The sequence below is a fragment of the Canis aureus genome, chromosome 25, assembly GCF_053574225.1.
Source record: "Canis aureus isolate CA01 chromosome 25, VMU_Caureus_v.1.0, whole genome shotgun sequence".
NCBI classification, from domain to species: domain Eukaryota; kingdom Metazoa; phylum Chordata; class Mammalia; order Carnivora; family Canidae; genus Canis; species Canis aureus.
This window is the reverse complement of record NC_135635.1, coordinates 5,873,956-5,889,948: the sequence shown is the minus strand read 5'-3', so window position 1 is coordinate 5,889,948 and position 15,993 is coordinate 5,873,956. Positions and strand designations below refer to the sequence as shown.

General features: G+C 44.9%; 2 protein-coding genes across 2 annotated transcripts; both read left to right on the top strand.

Annotated features, from left to right (window-relative positions):
* Positions 1 to 877: 877 nt before the first annotated feature.
* LOC144297726 (olfactory receptor 11A1-like) lies at positions 878 to 1,882 on the top strand. The gene has a single exon (XM_077871906.1). It carries the CDS (start codon positions 878 to 880, stop codon positions 1,880 to 1,882), a length of 1,005 nt encoding a protein of 334 aa, XP_077728032.1.
* Positions 1,883 to 12,351: 10,469 nt separating this feature from the next.
* On the top strand, positions 12,352 to 14,900 carry LOC144297564 (lysozyme C, milk isozyme). Its single transcript, XM_077871836.1, has 4 exons — positions 12,352 to 12,530; positions 13,536 to 13,697; positions 14,289 to 14,367; positions 14,719 to 14,900. The coding sequence occupies exons 1-4, from the start codon at positions 12,392 to 12,394 to the stop codon at positions 14,783 to 14,785; spliced, it is 447 nt and encodes a 148-aa protein (XP_077727962.1). The 5' UTR covers positions 12,352 to 12,391; the 3' UTR covers positions 14,786 to 14,900.
* The last annotated feature ends 1,093 nt before the right edge of the window (positions 14,901 to 15,993 follow it).

Genomic DNA, 15,993 nt, shown 5'->3' with positions numbered 1-15,993 from the left:
TTCCACAAGTACTTATCAAGGTCTTCCTGTGTGTTTGGCATTAGCATAATAGTGTAAAAACTAAGAGAAGGAATCCTGTCACAGGATAGAAATGTCTAAATAATCCACATCAGGTGAGATAAAATGACCATGAGACCTGTATAGAGAATATAGGGCAGGAGAACCAAGAAAAAGAAAGTATTCTCATCTTCCAATAAACTGATAAGAGACTGAGCACAGTGTAAGAATTGCCTTACCAGTGGTCACCAGGTCACTTGTCCAAGGAAAAGGAATGAATACCCAGCAAAGTGGGATCTGAATTAATTCAGATCTTTCTATATTGCACCTCTTACAGAATAAATGATATAGATTGCTAATCAAAATTTCCATCTCATTGTCTTAGAAGAGGAAAATAGTACGAGATGATTAGCTGCTTCAGGAATGTGCATGACCTCTGAGTAGGACCACCTGCCAACTGAATGATGGAGTCCTCCCACCCCACCCCTCCAGAGGACCCCACCAGGTGTGATTCTGCCGTTGATACTCAGCCAAGATTGTCAGTAAATACCTCACTGATGATTGGAAGAGTCCTATACTGCTCTGATACTAATATTTTTATCACTCAGGAAGGATTTAGGAAAGAATTGTAGGATAGTAGACTATTGCAGAAGCTTTGGACTCAAGCAAATGTGGGTTCACATCTTGACTACATCATAATTGCCTTGAATAATTGACTTAATCTTACTGGGTCTCAGTTTCTCCTCTATATACAGGAGACAATAAGGCCTATCTCTAATGCTTGCTGTGATGAATAAATGAATAAACCAAGCATAGGGTGTGGTCCTTATAGGATCTTGGTTAAAGTTACCTTCCTCTCTTCTCCTCGGCCCAGATCTAGATGAGGAAGCAATCCAGTGGTGACAGTGAAAACCAGACCACCTGGCTGATCCTGGTTGGCTTTGGGGATCTGCAACACCTAGGCTTCCTCCCCTTCACCTTCTTTTTGGCCATTTATGTGGTAACAGTTGGGGGCAACGCCCTCATCGTGCTGGCTGTGGCCTCCAGTCGGACACTCCACACACCCATGTATTTCTTCCTCTGCCACTTCTCCTTGCTGGAGATTGGTTGTACCTCCAACATCATGCCTCAGCTGCTGTGGAGCTTTCTGGAAGGGAGGGAAGCCATCTCACTGGTCAGCTGTCTGGTCCAGTTCTACGTGTTTGCCTCCCTGGCTGCTGTTGAGTGCCTCCTGCTATCTGCTATGTCCTATGACCGTTACTTGGCCATCTGCCACCCTCTTCGCTACCCTGCCCTGATGAGCACCTGGTTGTGTGGCTGCCTCGCTGCTGGAGCCTGGGTCAGTGGCTTTTCTTTCTCTGCCTTCACTCTGGCCCTGGCAGCCCCTCTTCCCCTCTGCCCTGGCAGCAGGGAGATCGACCACTACTTCTGTGACTTTGCTCCAGTTGTAGGGCTGTTCTGTGGGGATGTGGGGGTCATGTGGGGAGCTGGGGTGAGCATCTCAGGCTTTCTGACATTGGCCCCCTTCCTGTTGATTGTGGCATCCTATGCCTTCATCTTGAGGACTGTGCTGCAAATACCTTCAGGCCATGGTAGGCAGAAAGCCTTCTCCACCTGTTCCTCCCACCTCAGCGTGGTCGGGGTGTTTTATGGCACCCTCATTGTGGTCTATGTAGCCCCAACAGACCACATGGCCCCCTTGCTCCGAAAGGCCTTCTCTGTCCTCTATACTGTATTCACTCCTATGGTCAACCCCATCATTTACAGCCTCAAGAACCAAGAGGTAAAGGGGGCCCTTCATAGACTCTGGGGACAGCTTATCCTAAGACATACTCCTCTGTGGGGGGTAGGGCAGCTATTGACTTCTTCCTGGATTCCAGCTTAGCCCCTTCCTCAAAGTCTAGAGGACTAGAGACTACTGTGATGAAAAGATAAATACTGTGGGATTGAAAACAGATGTCTGACAAAATGAGGTAACTTAATTTTTCCATTTGGAATGGGGAAGCGATCAAAATCTTATGCCCAGGGGATCCCTGGGTGGCTCAGGGGTTGGGCGCCTGCCTTCTGCTCAGGGCGTGATCCTGGAGACCCTGGATCGAGTCCCACATCGGGCTCCCTGCATAGAGCCTGCTTCTCCCTCCATCTGTCTCTGCCTCTCTCTCTCTCTCTGTGTCTCTCATGAATAAATAAATAAATAAGTAATAAAATCTTTAAAAAAAAAAACAAAATCTTATGCCTGCTACAGAGTCTAAATATTATAGACACTCCACAAATAATAGTTGAAAAAAGGAACAAATGAATGAATGAATGAATGAATGGAAATGGAAATGGAAAAGAATGCCAGATGGAGCAGAGCACAACTCAAGTGGGGAACATTTGCAGATTTTTATTGAAGATTTTATTTATTCATTCATGAGAGACACACACAGAGAGAGAGGCAGAGACACAGGCAGAGGGAGAAGCAGGCTCCATGCAGGGAGCCCAACATGGGACTAGATCCCGGGACTCCAGGATCACACCCTGGGCTGAAGGCAGATGCTTAACTGCTGAGCCACCCAGGCATCCCCATTCGCAGATTATTAATCTAAAATGACAAGATTAAGGTTGGCAGATAGAGAAAAGAGGGGTAAGGAGATGGCAATAAGGACCAGAATTAAATAAGATCTTATGACATGCTTCAAATGAAATCTCAGAAACAATAAGATAGACTTGGGCATAAAAATCTGTAGAGTAGTTATTTAGGTAGTGGTGGCATGAGAGCCACTTCCCCTTTATCAGACAGGGCCCCTACTTGAGAGAAAAAGGGTCAGTCATTCATGCTGGTAGCCCAGGAGACCAAGTGGGCCACTGCCCTGAGAGTTCCCATTAGTCCTCCTGATGTCAGACAAGTAAGAAGTAGGGAAAAGGGAGGAGAGTAAATGAGAAAATAAGGAAATAAATTAAATCCAAAGAGAGAATTCTGAAATTTTGCCTCTAACAGGAAATCTTTATTTTTTTTTTATTTTTTTTATTTTTTTTTTAACAGGAAATCTTTAAAACCCCCTGCCTTTTTCTTTTAGATTTTATTTATTCATTTGAGAGAGAGAGGAGAAGGACGATGGGCAGAGGTGGAGGGAGAGAATCCCAAGCAGACATCCTGTTGAGTATTGGAGCCCTACCAGGATCTTGATCTCACAACCATGAGACCATGACTTGAGCTGAAACGAAGAGTCAGATGCCCAACAAACTGAGCCACTCAGGCACCCCTAAAGTCTTTTAAAAATGACACAAGGAGGGGCATCTGGATGGCTCAGTGGTTGAGGGTCTGCCTTTGGCTCAGATCGTGATCCCAGGGTCCTGGGATTGAATCTCTCATCAGGCTCCCCATAGAGAGCCTGCTTCTTCCTCTGCCTATGTCTCTGCCTCTCTCTCTCTCTCTCTCTCTCTCTCTGTATCTCTCATGAATAAATAAACCAAAATCTTTAAAAATAAATAAATAAAATTCTTTTTTAAAAAGACACAAAAACATTTCTAATTTTTTTATTTGAAATCTATCTACATGTTTCTCAAGATATGGTATATAGATTAGCTATACCAGAATGATCTAGAGTAGCTGTTTACAAATGATTTCTAGGCTCTTCACCAGACCTACAAAATCAGAACCTCTAGAAATGGGGCCCAGGGATCAACACATAACAAATGCTACAGTTGCTTCTCAGTGTAGGGAGAGGGCATGGCTACTAGGAGTTACAAGGATAATAGGAAAACTGACCAAAATGGGGGGGGGGGTATACAGTGCCTCATGGATGTAAAGATTTAACCCTGAATGATGGGAATCAGACAGATAGGCAGAAATACAGAAAGGGCCCAAGAGAGGATCTGGAGGAAAGTAGGAAACCTGGGATAGGGCAGCCCAGGTAGCTCAGCGGTTTTGTGCCACCTTCAGCCCAGGGCGTGATCCTGGAGACCTGGGATTGAGTCCCATGTCGGGCTCCCTGCATGGAGCCTGCTTCTCCCTCTGCTTGTGTCTCTGCCTCTCTCTCTCTGTCTCTCTCTCTCTCTCTCTCTCTCTTTCTCTGTGTCTCTCATGAATAAATAAATAAAATCTTTAAAAAAATAATAATTGTAGAAAACCTGGGATAGCTGACCCTGTCTAGGTGGGGTGGGAATACAGAGCAAGAAAAAACAAATAGAAAATTTCCCTGTCTGGAAGCCCCTCAGGGGCTCAGCCAGTTTAGCATCCAACTCTTGGTTGCAACTCAAATCATGATCTCAGGGTGGTGAGATCGAAACACACCCCACTCTCCACTCCCCACCCATCCCTTGTGAGGACTCCAAGCTCAGTGGGAAGTCTGCTGCTTGGGATTCTCTCTCCCTCTCTCTCTGCCCCTCCCCCTGCCCACTCTCTTGCTCGAATAAATAAATAAATCTTTAAAAAGAAATTTCCCCTGTCTGGAAAGTTGCTCAGGAAGTGGACAGAACCTCGGCTGTATACGAGTATTAGCAATGTCTCTGTGATGGTTACTCTTTGCATTAAAGTCAAAAGTGAAATCCTGTGTTGTAATAGTGTCTTGGAGGGAAGGCCAGGACCGAATGAACAGGATGCACATCAGGGCCCCCAAACGCAGACCCCAGCAGCGTCTTCCCCCCTCCCCCCAGGCTTACCTCACAGCGTGCCCAGCGGGGTTTGCCTACTGTCTGTGTGAGAAGCACTGGGAACAGTCTACAGACAGGTCAGGGACAATTGTCGTGCTCACGCAGGGAGGTGCGGGTCCCAAGGACTGCACAAAGCAGGTGGCTGCCTTTATGATACTATTTCCAGGGTTTTGAGAAAGTTCCAAGCCCCTCTCCTCACCCCCCTCACCACCACCACCACATGACAGCCCACCATAAGCAGTCCCATGCCTACTCCTGAAGCCAGAAGTCCTTATCTAAAGTGTCACCATTGTATGGGGCACCCGGGTGGCTCAGCCATTGAGCATCTACCTTTGGCCCAGGGCGTGATCCTGGGGACCTGCATTGGGCTCCCTGCAGGGAACCTGCTTCTCCCTCTGCCTGTGTCTCTAACCTCTCTCTCTGACTCTTAGGAATAAATAAATAAAATATTTTTTAAAATTTAAAAATTAAAAAATAAAGTGTCACCACTTAAAATAATAATAATAATAATAATAATAATAATAATAATAATAAATAAAAAGTGCATGTTTTAATCCGTAGTCCAATGCCCACAGTCGCGTGGTGGGGAGAGCCCAGGCCCAGCCAGCGCATCTGCATCCTGCCGCCCAGGGCCTAGCCCAAGGGAATTACTTAACCCCCTGGAGTCTCAGATTCCTGCTGTGTGACATGAAAGGAAGAATCACAAGACATACATACATACTTCACAGGAGCCTTGTGGAAATTAAACAAAATACATATTCTCTGTCTCTGTGCCTGATTGGCCCATGGCACGTCTGAACACACATTAGGGACCTCCCTCACCCTCCCTTCCTCTCAGTAAGTCAGGAGGCCACCACCCCTCCAGTCCCTCCTCCATGGCAGGGGCCAGCCCTTCCCCCAGTGGAACCAGGTCACATACAAACAGGAGCCACAGCTGCTCCTTCTCGTCCCCTGGCGTTAAAGGACTGAGACGACACTGGGAGGATGCCGGGTCACAAGACAACCGGACATAAACAGAGGAGAGACCCCAGGGGAGAGAGTCTGAGAAGAAAAATAGAGAAGGGAGGGGAGGGAGAGGCAGGGGGACAGGGAACAGGGAAATGACAGGACAGGGGAAGGAGAGAGATCATGGAAGGGAAAGTAAAAGCTGCAGGCAGGAGAGGTAAGAAAGGAAAGAAAGGGGCACCTGGGTGGCTCTGGCATTAAGCATCTGCCTTGGGCTCAGGTCGAGATCATGAGTCAGGATCCCGGGTCAGCAGGGAGTCTGCTTGTCCCTCCCCCAAGGTCGTGCTCTCTTGGGCACTCTCTCTCTCTCTCTCTCTCTCTCTCAAATGAATAAATAAAATCTGTAAAAAAAAAATAAAAATAAAATAAAATTAAAAAAAAGGAAATAAGTAGGAGAAGCAAAGGAAAAAGGAAGAGTTCCAGAAACTTCTCCCAGATTCCTCCCCTGGGAAACACATGGTTACGTTCCTAATGAAAAGGAAGCAGATTGGGTTTTTTAAAATGTTTCAGCTAGGGGCACCTGGGTGGCTCAGTTGGTTGAGCGTCCACCTCTTGGTTTTAGCTCAGGCCATGATCTCAGGGTTGTGGGATCCAGCGGGAAGGATGGGGTGGGGGTGCCTCTGTGCTCAGTGGGGAGTCTGCTAGAGATTTTTCTCCCTCTCCCTCCCCCTCTGCTCCTCCCTCTGCTCATACTTTCTCTCTCTCTCTCTCAAATAAAATCTTTTTAAAAAATGTTTCAGTTATTAATGGGACTTCAGTTCAATATGGCATGGTAAGTCCATGCTTTGAGATACCCTACCTACAGCAAGCACACAGCAGTAATTGAAAAAATGTGAAAGGGGGATCCCTGGGTGGCTCAGTGGTTTGGAGCCTGCCTTCAGCCCAGGGCGTGATCCTGGAGACCCGGGATCGAGTCCCACATCGGGCTCCCTGCATGGAACCTGCTTCTCCCTCTGCCTGCCTGTGTCTCTGCCTCTCTCTCTCTCTCTCTCTGTCTCTCATGAATAAATAAAATCTTAAAAAAAAAAAAGAAAGAAAGAAAAGAAAAATGTGAAAGGCATATAATAGCTCAAAAACAAAATAAATATCCCCATGGGCCACAAATGTAAGGAAACTAATAATAAAAGCTGTGAGTAGGGCTGAAGCTAAAGTCCTGCCAGATTCCAGGTTTAAGGAAGAAGAGGCAGCTCTGAGTTCAGCTCCTGCAGGTTAAAGGAGGCTCCAAGTTCTCCACCTACAGCAGGAACTAGAGCCAAAGTCATTCTAGAAAGGAGGAGCTGGGAACAGGATCTCTTTTCATTAAAGAGAAATGAGAAAAACCTGCTGCCTGCTACTGTCTGAGGCCAAAGCTTATCCAGAGCACATCTAAGGAGGCAAGAGAGCACAGAGCTTCATGACCAGCCATGGAGAGTGCATACGTGTGGTCTCCCACTCAAGATGAGTCAGAGGTCCAACATTATAAAACACTTGGAAAACACCTAACTCTACAAAAGATAGCCAAAAAATCAACAATTGGGAGATAAATTTACGCTAGAGAATACTAAAACATTAAGAGTCTGAGAGAAAGACAAACACCATATGATTTCACTTATATGTGGAATCTAAAAAAACAAAACAAATAAGGGAACAAAAAGAGTAGAAACAGACCCATAAATACAGAAAACAAACCGATGGTGACCGGAGAGGAGTAGGTTGATGGGCAAAGTGGATGAAGGGGAGGGGAAGACACAGGTTTCCAGTTCGGAATGAATATGTCATGGGGATAAAAATCACAGCATAGGGAATATAGTCAAGGGTGTGGGGTTTTTGTTGTTGCTTTTGTTCTTGTGTTTTCTCCAAGTTTTTATTTAAATTCCAGTTAGTTAACATACAATGTAATATTGATTTCAGGACTAGAATTTAGTGATTTGTCACTTACATACAACAACTGGTGCTCATCACAAGGGCTCTCCTTAATCCCCATCATCCATTGAACCCAACACCCACCCACCCCCCACTCATCTCCCCTCCAGCAACCCTCCGTTTATTTTCTACAGTTTAGTCTGTTTTCTGGAGACACCTGAGTGGCTCAGTCAGGTAAGTGTCTGCCTTCAGCTCAGATCATGATCCCAAGGTTCAGGATCAAGGCCTACCTGCAGCTCCCTGGGCTCCCTGGGCTCCCTGCTCCAGGGGAGCCCGCTACTCCCTCTCCTTCTGCCCCACCTCCTGCTTGTGCTTGCTCGCGCGCGCGCTCTCTCTCTCTGAAATAAATAAAATCTTTAAAAAAAAAAAAAAAAAAGAGTCCTTTTTCTAATCTGCCTCTCTTTTTGTTCCCCCTATATCCATCTGCTTTGTTTTGTAAATTCCACATATGAGTGAATGCAGGTATTCTAACAGTGTTGCATGGTGACAGATGGTAGCTATATTTGTGGTGAGCATGGCTTAATGTATGAACTTGTGGAATCACTAGTTGTACATCTGAAACTAATGTAACAGTGTGTGTCAGCTATACTTCAAGTTTTAAATAACACATTAAAAGTCTGGAAATGAAAAAAAATTGAAAAATTAAAAAATAAAAGTCTGGAAATGCCTTAAAGCATTTGGATCCTTAAAAAGATAGTATATGAATAATTTACATATAGTACTAGAGAGAAAATCATGAAACATCTAGACAGAATTAAAACAAGTACAGAGGGGATCCCTGGGTGGCGCAGTGGTTTGGCGCCTGCCTTTGGTCCAGGGCACAATCCTAGAGACCTGGGATCAAATCCCACGTCGGGCTCCCGGTGCATGGAGCCTGCTTCTCCATCTGCCTATGTCTCTGCCTCTCTCTCTCTCTCTGTGTGACTATCATAAATAAAAAATAATAATAATAATAATAAGTACAGATAGGGGCACCTGGGTGGTTCAATCAGTCAAGTAACTGCCTTTTATTCAGGTCATGATCTCGGGGTCCTCAGATGGAGCCTCACATCGGGCTCCCTGCTCAGTGGGAAGTCTGTTTATCCCTCTGCTCCTCCCCTAGCGCCTGCCACTTTTGCTCATATTCTCTCTCTCTCTTTCGCAAATAAATAAAATATTTTTTAAAAACAAGCACAGAGGGATCCCTGGGTGGCTCAGCAGTTGAGCACCTGCCTTCAGCCCAGGGTGTGATCCTGGAGACCCGGGGTTGAGTCCCACATCAGGCTCCCTCCTCCCACATCAGGAGTCTGCTTCTTCCTCTGCCTGTGTCTCTGCCTCTCTCTTCCTCTCTGTGTCTCTCATAAATAAAATCTTTAAAAAAAATAAAGTGGCCATTAGGTCTTGGATGGTTTAAAAAAAAAAACAAGCACAGATAGATATGCACAAGAACAAATTTGAAAATTAGAAATAAAAAATATATATTTCATTGAAATATTTCAAGACTCAATAGGTGGAATAAACTCTAGACTTAAGAGAGTTGAAGACAGAATTAGCGAATTACAAGATAATGTTAAATACTTCACCCAGAGTATAGTACAGAGAGGCAAAGAGATAAAATACCAAATATAGTACAAAGGTCTAGAGTTTAAACGGAGAAGCTCCAACATTTGCTGATACAGGGTTCCAGGAAAAACAGAAAGGAGAAACAGAAAGAAGAGTAACTTGAACAGATACTGAAAATTTCCCAGACTTAAAAAGAGATATAAATTCTCATTAGAATATATTTAAAATATGGGGCAGCCCCGGTGGTGCAGCGGTTTAGCGCCGCCTGCAGCCCGGGGTGTGATCCTGAAAGGCCTGGGTTCTAGTCCCACTTCAGGCTTCCTGCATGGAGCCTTCTTCTCCCTCTGCCTGTGACTCTGCCTCTTTCTCTCTCTCTCTCTCTCTCTCTCTCTCTGAATAAATAAAAAGTTTTTAAAATAAAAAATAAATAAGTTTTTTTTAAGAATATATTTTAAATACGAAACAAAATAAAATACAAATCCGCACTTAGACACACCAAAGTGAAACTGCAGAATATTATGGGTAAAGAAGAAGGTACATACAATTATGTTCAGCATTTTCTGAATAACAAAAATTGGAAACAGTCTAAATATTCATCAGTAGAATGACTACAAAATAGTGGCAATACAATGAAATACTGTAGAGTAGTTAATATGACAGCAAGTAACAGCATGAATAAACCTCGAAAACAAGTTGAATGAAAAATGCAAGGTGCCATCAGAAAGGGAGAAAAACCATGAGAGACTCAACTCTAGGAAACAAAATGAAAGTTGCTGGAGGAAAGGTGGGTGGGGGGTGGGGTAATTTGGTGGTGAGCATTAAGGAGGGCATGTGATGTGAAGAGCACTGGGTGTTAGATGCAACTGATGAATCATTGCACACTACATCTGAAACTAAGAATGTACTTTATGTTGACTAACTGAATTTAAATTTAAAAAAAAAATTTTTAAATGCAAAGTCCAGAAAAATACGCACAGTATTACGCCATTTGTTTGAAATTTAAAACCACACAAAACAATGCATATATTGTTTGTAGGTGCATACATGTGTAATGAAGACATGAAAACCTACATAAATGAAGACCAAATAGAAATAACACACACAAGGATGCCAGGGTGGCTCAGTGGTTGAGCATCTGCCTTCAGCTCACAGTGTGTTCCCAGGGTTCTGGAATCAAATCCCGCATCAAGCTCCCTGGAGGGAGCCTGCTTCTCCCTCTGCCCCTGTCTCTGCCTCTCTCTGTGTGTCTCTCATGAATAAATAAATAAAATCTTAAAAAAGAAAGAAAGAAAGAAAGAATACACACAAATTCAGAATCCTCACTACGTCTGTAATAATCACCTCCTCAATTAGAGACTATTTATTTTCCCCAACCTGGGTATAGCTGAATCTAGAAGTAATCAATCTCACTCCGGACACTTTGAGATCATCACCAACCCCATCTGCTTTAAAGTCTCCTATTTCTTTGAGGTTTATGTATTCTGGCCCTACACCTATCACCTCCCTTTGGTTTTTCTCCCCCATTCCTTGAGAACACTGACCTTTCACAGAATTTCCCTCCATCTCAAAATCCTCCTACTCTGTGATTCAAACATCCATATGAATGTCCTGTCCAACACCTAGCCTCTCCAACCCAAGAAGCATCTCCTTTGATCCACTTCAGTCACGCATCCTCCTGGTCCCATCCTGAATCTTGCCACCATCACTCAGTACTGCTTCACCACCAATACCATAAACTCAGGTATGCACTTTTCTCACCAACCTCTTATTCTTTCCGGTCACTTGTTCACTCATTCCCACTACTCCTGTTTGGATTCCATTGAAACATCCAGTCCACTGATAGACTTCTACTGTTCCTCTATGTAATAATCTCCTTCTCTCTCCCCTTCCTTCCTCATCCAGATAAGACTCCATGGTCCAAAATCTACACCACCTTTGCCAATATCTTTCATAATCTTTCCTTATTGTCTTTCCTTCCACTTGCCTGGAGAAAAAAAACCTAACCCAAATGCATATTTTCATAGGTGCCTTTAGAGTAAAGATCAACCTCCTTAAGCTCCTGAATGTCTCTGGACATAGACATGGAATTAATCTAATCAATGAAAGCATAAGCAGATGGATAGCCAGACCAATTAGCTACCCTGAGTGAATATTATAAAGAGTTATGCCTAGTATCCATTCCTGTATGTTTCCAAGTCAACATCATACAGTGCCCTTTAACAGCAAAGTCTTGCCAGTTACTTCAAGAAGACCTACAGAAGCCGCCTTCCAGCACTACCACTATTATTACTCTTGTGTGTCTTCTTAGAAAGTATTGATCTAGGGATGCCTGGGTGGCTCAGTGGTTGAGCGTCTGCCTTCAGCTCATGTTTTGATCCCCGGGTCTTGGGATCGAGTTCTGCATTGGGCTCCCCATGGGAGGCCTGCTTTTCCCTCTGCCTATGTCTCTGCCTCTTTCTCTGTGTCTCTCATGAATAAATAAATAAAATCTTTAAAAAAAATAAAAAAGAAAGTATTGGTCTAGTGATAACTCTTCTTCCATAATGTCTATCCACCAAATTAAAAATAAGACCTTGTGCTCTAATAATTATCAACTTTGTCTAACTAACTATACACACACACACACACAAACACACACACACACACACACCCTCTATTAGTTCTGTTTCTCTGGAGAACCCTAATATAGGATGTTTGATGATCATTGATCACACAGATATTAGAGAGAATTCAATATAGTTGTGGTTTTTAATATGATGACTTCATGCAGACACAGAGATATTATGAACTTAGACTCTAGTGGTCTCCTATTCAATCAATGGTTTACTGATTGCAGATGCAAGAAGATCCTCAATTTCTCCAAACTCAGTGATGCTCATCATGGGTCTCCTACTAGACTGAGTAGGAAAATACCTTCTGCCAAGCACAGATTATGAGCCAAAGTTCAGCAAAACACACAGGGAAATCCCCTCTGGAGATATTCCAACAAAAGCACAAGGGTTGAAAATGATACTTCTTTTTCTTACCAATTCCCTTCTCTCCCCATTTCCCTCCTCCACACATTTGCCCAAATCCAGGACCCACCCCCACCAAAATGAGACTTTATTCCTGGTATTATTCTTGGTTACATCCCCTTCCCTGAAGTTTATACTGGCTGGACCAGTTTGGGGGAACTATCTTTGGACAGCCGTGTCCTTCCTGGCATAGATGCCAGCACTATTACCCAATCAGAGATATCTTTGTGCCCAGAGGGTTATAAGAGACAACAACATCCTGGACATAGCAGACTTGTGTTTCACCAGCTACAGAAATGAGGTCTATTCTGGTCATCACCATCCTCAGCTACTTCTTTGTAGCAGATGAGGCCAAAATCTTCTCCAAGTGTGAGCTGGCCCGCAAGCTGAAGAGCATGGGAATGGATGGCTTCCATGGCTACAGCCTGGCAAACTGTGAGTATGAACTTCTTTCTGTCTCTGCCCAAAAAGACCTTCTTCCCCAGCCAATTTCTCCCTTTTCACTTCCTGATTTACACATTTATCAGGGCTCTCTTCCACTCCCTGACAGCTCTTCTTGTCTCTGCCTCCACTGCTTATATTCCTATCAGGATCTCCTTTCTCTTTTCCACCAGGGATTATCTTATCCAAGTAAAATTTCTTCTTCTGTTCCCCAAAATCACCGTCCCTCCCAGTGGCCTAGAATACTTCCTCAAAAATACCCAGAGACTCACCTAACCTCTTCGTTTTTCTCCCATGACCTTTGCTTTCACCTGCATCCTTTTGGATACTGGTCCCTGCAGCATGGTTGGCACTGATTCCCACCGTCTTCCCTGCCCTTCTGTCCATCAAAAAAAAACCTACATCTGCTGTGTTTGTCCAAAGTCTGTTCTATCCAAGTCACAAGGGAGTAGGATAAGGACTGTGAGAACAGAAGGTGAGGCAGAGACAAGGTCACTCATCTCATCAGTAAGAACACATGAAGCTATTCCAATTTCCCTTAAATATCTTCATTTTTCTTCATGTCAAACATACTCTTTCCTATCACTCCCCAAGGACAGCTTTTGGGGCTTCCTTTCTAGGATCCTCCTCCATTACTTCTCCATCTCTTCTCTTCCATATACTTTGGGATAAAAGGCAATGTGAGTATCCAAGGCAAGAGTCGGCTATTTGGCTGGGAGATGAGGCTGGAAAGATAGACTGGGAGATAGTGCTTGCTTGATTATTGGGCATTACAAATGCATTTATTAAACAAATTGTTATTACATTCTTCCCATGGGCTAATTATTCCTTGGGACTAGGAATATACAATGAATGATAAACATAAATCTAACACTGAGGATTTTATAGTCTTTTCATTTCAGTCTCAAGGGACTTTCTGGCCATTCTAGTATAGCATGAGGTGTGCTCATCATGAAACAATCCCCCTTTTCTACTCACACTTTTGCTCCCTCGACACAGGGGTCTGCATGGCTGAGTATGAGAGTAACTTCAACACCCAGGCCTTTAATGGGAGAAATTCCAATGGCAGTAGTGACTATGGAATCTTCCAGCTGAACAGCAAGTGGTGGTGCAAAAGCAACTCCCACTCCTCGGCAAATGCCTGCAACATAATGTGCAGCAGTAAGGACTCGATCCCCTCCAAGGGCTGGGTGAAGTGGGGCAGGTAAAACAGGTGCAAGATTGAACACCCTACTCCCTAACACCTGCCCCTCGCCTGTGCTGGAGAAGCCCAGGACAGGGAATAAAGGGGCCCCAGAGAGTCCTCACACTAAAAGAGGATTCCACAGAATTCCTCCTGCCTAAAAGGAAGAAGGAAGATACACTGACCTCTGACTAAGCCTCACCTTCATGGGTTCCCATCCCTCAAGCCGTTTTATCCCATTCCTGGCACACGCATGGCTGCATCACCAATCCACATACCCCCACACAGAACTCTGGACACACTAAGCAGTTTCCTGAACACAAAGGCTCTCCCTGGTCCATCAGGTCCTGGCTGCCCTCCGGAGGGAACGACGCTCAGAGGCAGATTCAAAGCAAGGCAAGAAAACCCAGGCAAATGGAAGGCAAATCCACAAAAGGGCTCCAGAGATAGAGGGTCTCTGACCCAGGCTCAATTTCCTCTGGAACTTCCCCCATCAAAAAAGTATTGATTAATGAAACAGAAAAAGAGGATTTTTTTTCCCCTCTCCATTCAACCACTTTTCCTTTCAGAGTTCCTGGATGACAACATCGATGATGATATCACCTGTGCCAAGAGGGTTGTGAAAGATCCTAATGGGATGTCTGCCTGGTAAGCAGAACATGAGGGGCAGAGAGCAGCCACTCTGACAGGCATGGGCCCAGACCCAGACAGTATGAGGGACGCTCATAGAATCGCAGCATCTCTGCTGTAGGCCTCTCCCTGGGCTTTGTAGGGAGCTGAGACCGTTCTCCTGACGGAAGTGAGGCAGAGCAATACTGTGCCACGCTCACCCGAGGCCTCCCTGCAACACCGACTCAAGCCTTCTCACGCCGGCAAACCCTCCCCGTCTGAGACTCTCCCACAGCATAAACTGACTCCAGCCTGAAGACCCTACCTCAGCTGAGCCCCTCTAGACTCCTGGCCCTGCCTCTGATCTATGCCCTATTTCTCTATTCTTAGGGTGGCCTGGGTTAAACACTGCAAAGGCAAAGATTTGTCCAAATACCTGGCCAGCTGTAACCTGTGAGATGGTCATCGGATACGGCTCCTGGAGAACGTGGCCCAGAAGGCAGGCTCATTCCTCAACGTTCTGGGAAGCTCTGAATTTCCCCTGCCTCCAAAATAAAAGTTACTCAAGTTCAGCTGTCTCCAGTATGATGCTTAAGGGCTGGGTTACGACAGAGGCTTGCTACCAGATGTAGACACCTGGAGGTCCTCTTCTCTCCAAGCCCATCACTGGAGTTCCTTCTATCTCTTCGGGAAAGATGGTTAAGGACAATCCTTTCCTGGGCCCTGCTGGAGGTTGATACAGAATCCTAGATGCGAGCTCTTATGAAATTCATTTAGTAAAGATGGCTAATATTATTCTCCATCACCAGGAAGGAGAGTTCAAGATGAAACAGGAAAAAAATTATGAGAGAGATTTGGTTTAGATGTAGAGAAGGACCAGCAGAATATCAGGAGGATAGTCAGTTAGGGTAATGACTCAGCTGCCATAACAGAGTCCCCAAAATATAGTGTTCTCGCAAAGCAGTCCGAGATGGGTGGACAGGCTCCTCTGTCCCACGCAGACATTCAGAAACTCAGATTCTTTCCATTTTGCATCTCCACCATCCTCTAAAAGCAGTGCTACTCAAAGTGTGGTCCACAGGGATCCCTGGGTGGCGCAGCGGTTTGGTGCCTGCCTTTGGCCCAGGGCGCGATCCTGGAGACCCAGGATCGAATCCCACGTCGGGCTCCCTGCATGGAGCCTGCTTCTCCCTCTGCCTGTGTCTCTGCCTCTCTGTGTGTGTGTGTGTGTGTGTGACTATCATGAATAAATGAATGAAATCTTTAAAAAAAAAAAAAAAAAGTGTGGTCCACAGATCAGCAGCACCAGCATCAATGGGAAGCTTGTTAGAAATGCAAATTCTTGGGCCCACTGGCAGACCTACTGAATCCTTGTTTTAATCTGTTTTAATGAGCTCTCCAGGTGATTCTTATGCTTTAAAAAACACACAGAGAAGCACTGCCCTAGGGTGTTGTCCTCCAAGCTAGATTTTGCAGAAAAGGGGGTTGGGGGAACATGTGGGTGACTCAGTCGGTTAGGCATCTGCCTTCAGCTAAGGTCATGATCTTGGGTTCCTGGGATCCGGCCCCAAGTTGGGCTCCCGCTGCTCACTGGAGAGTCTGCTTCTCCCTCTCCTTCTGTTCCCTGCTCTGCTCATGCTCGCTTGCTCTCTCCAATAAATAAAT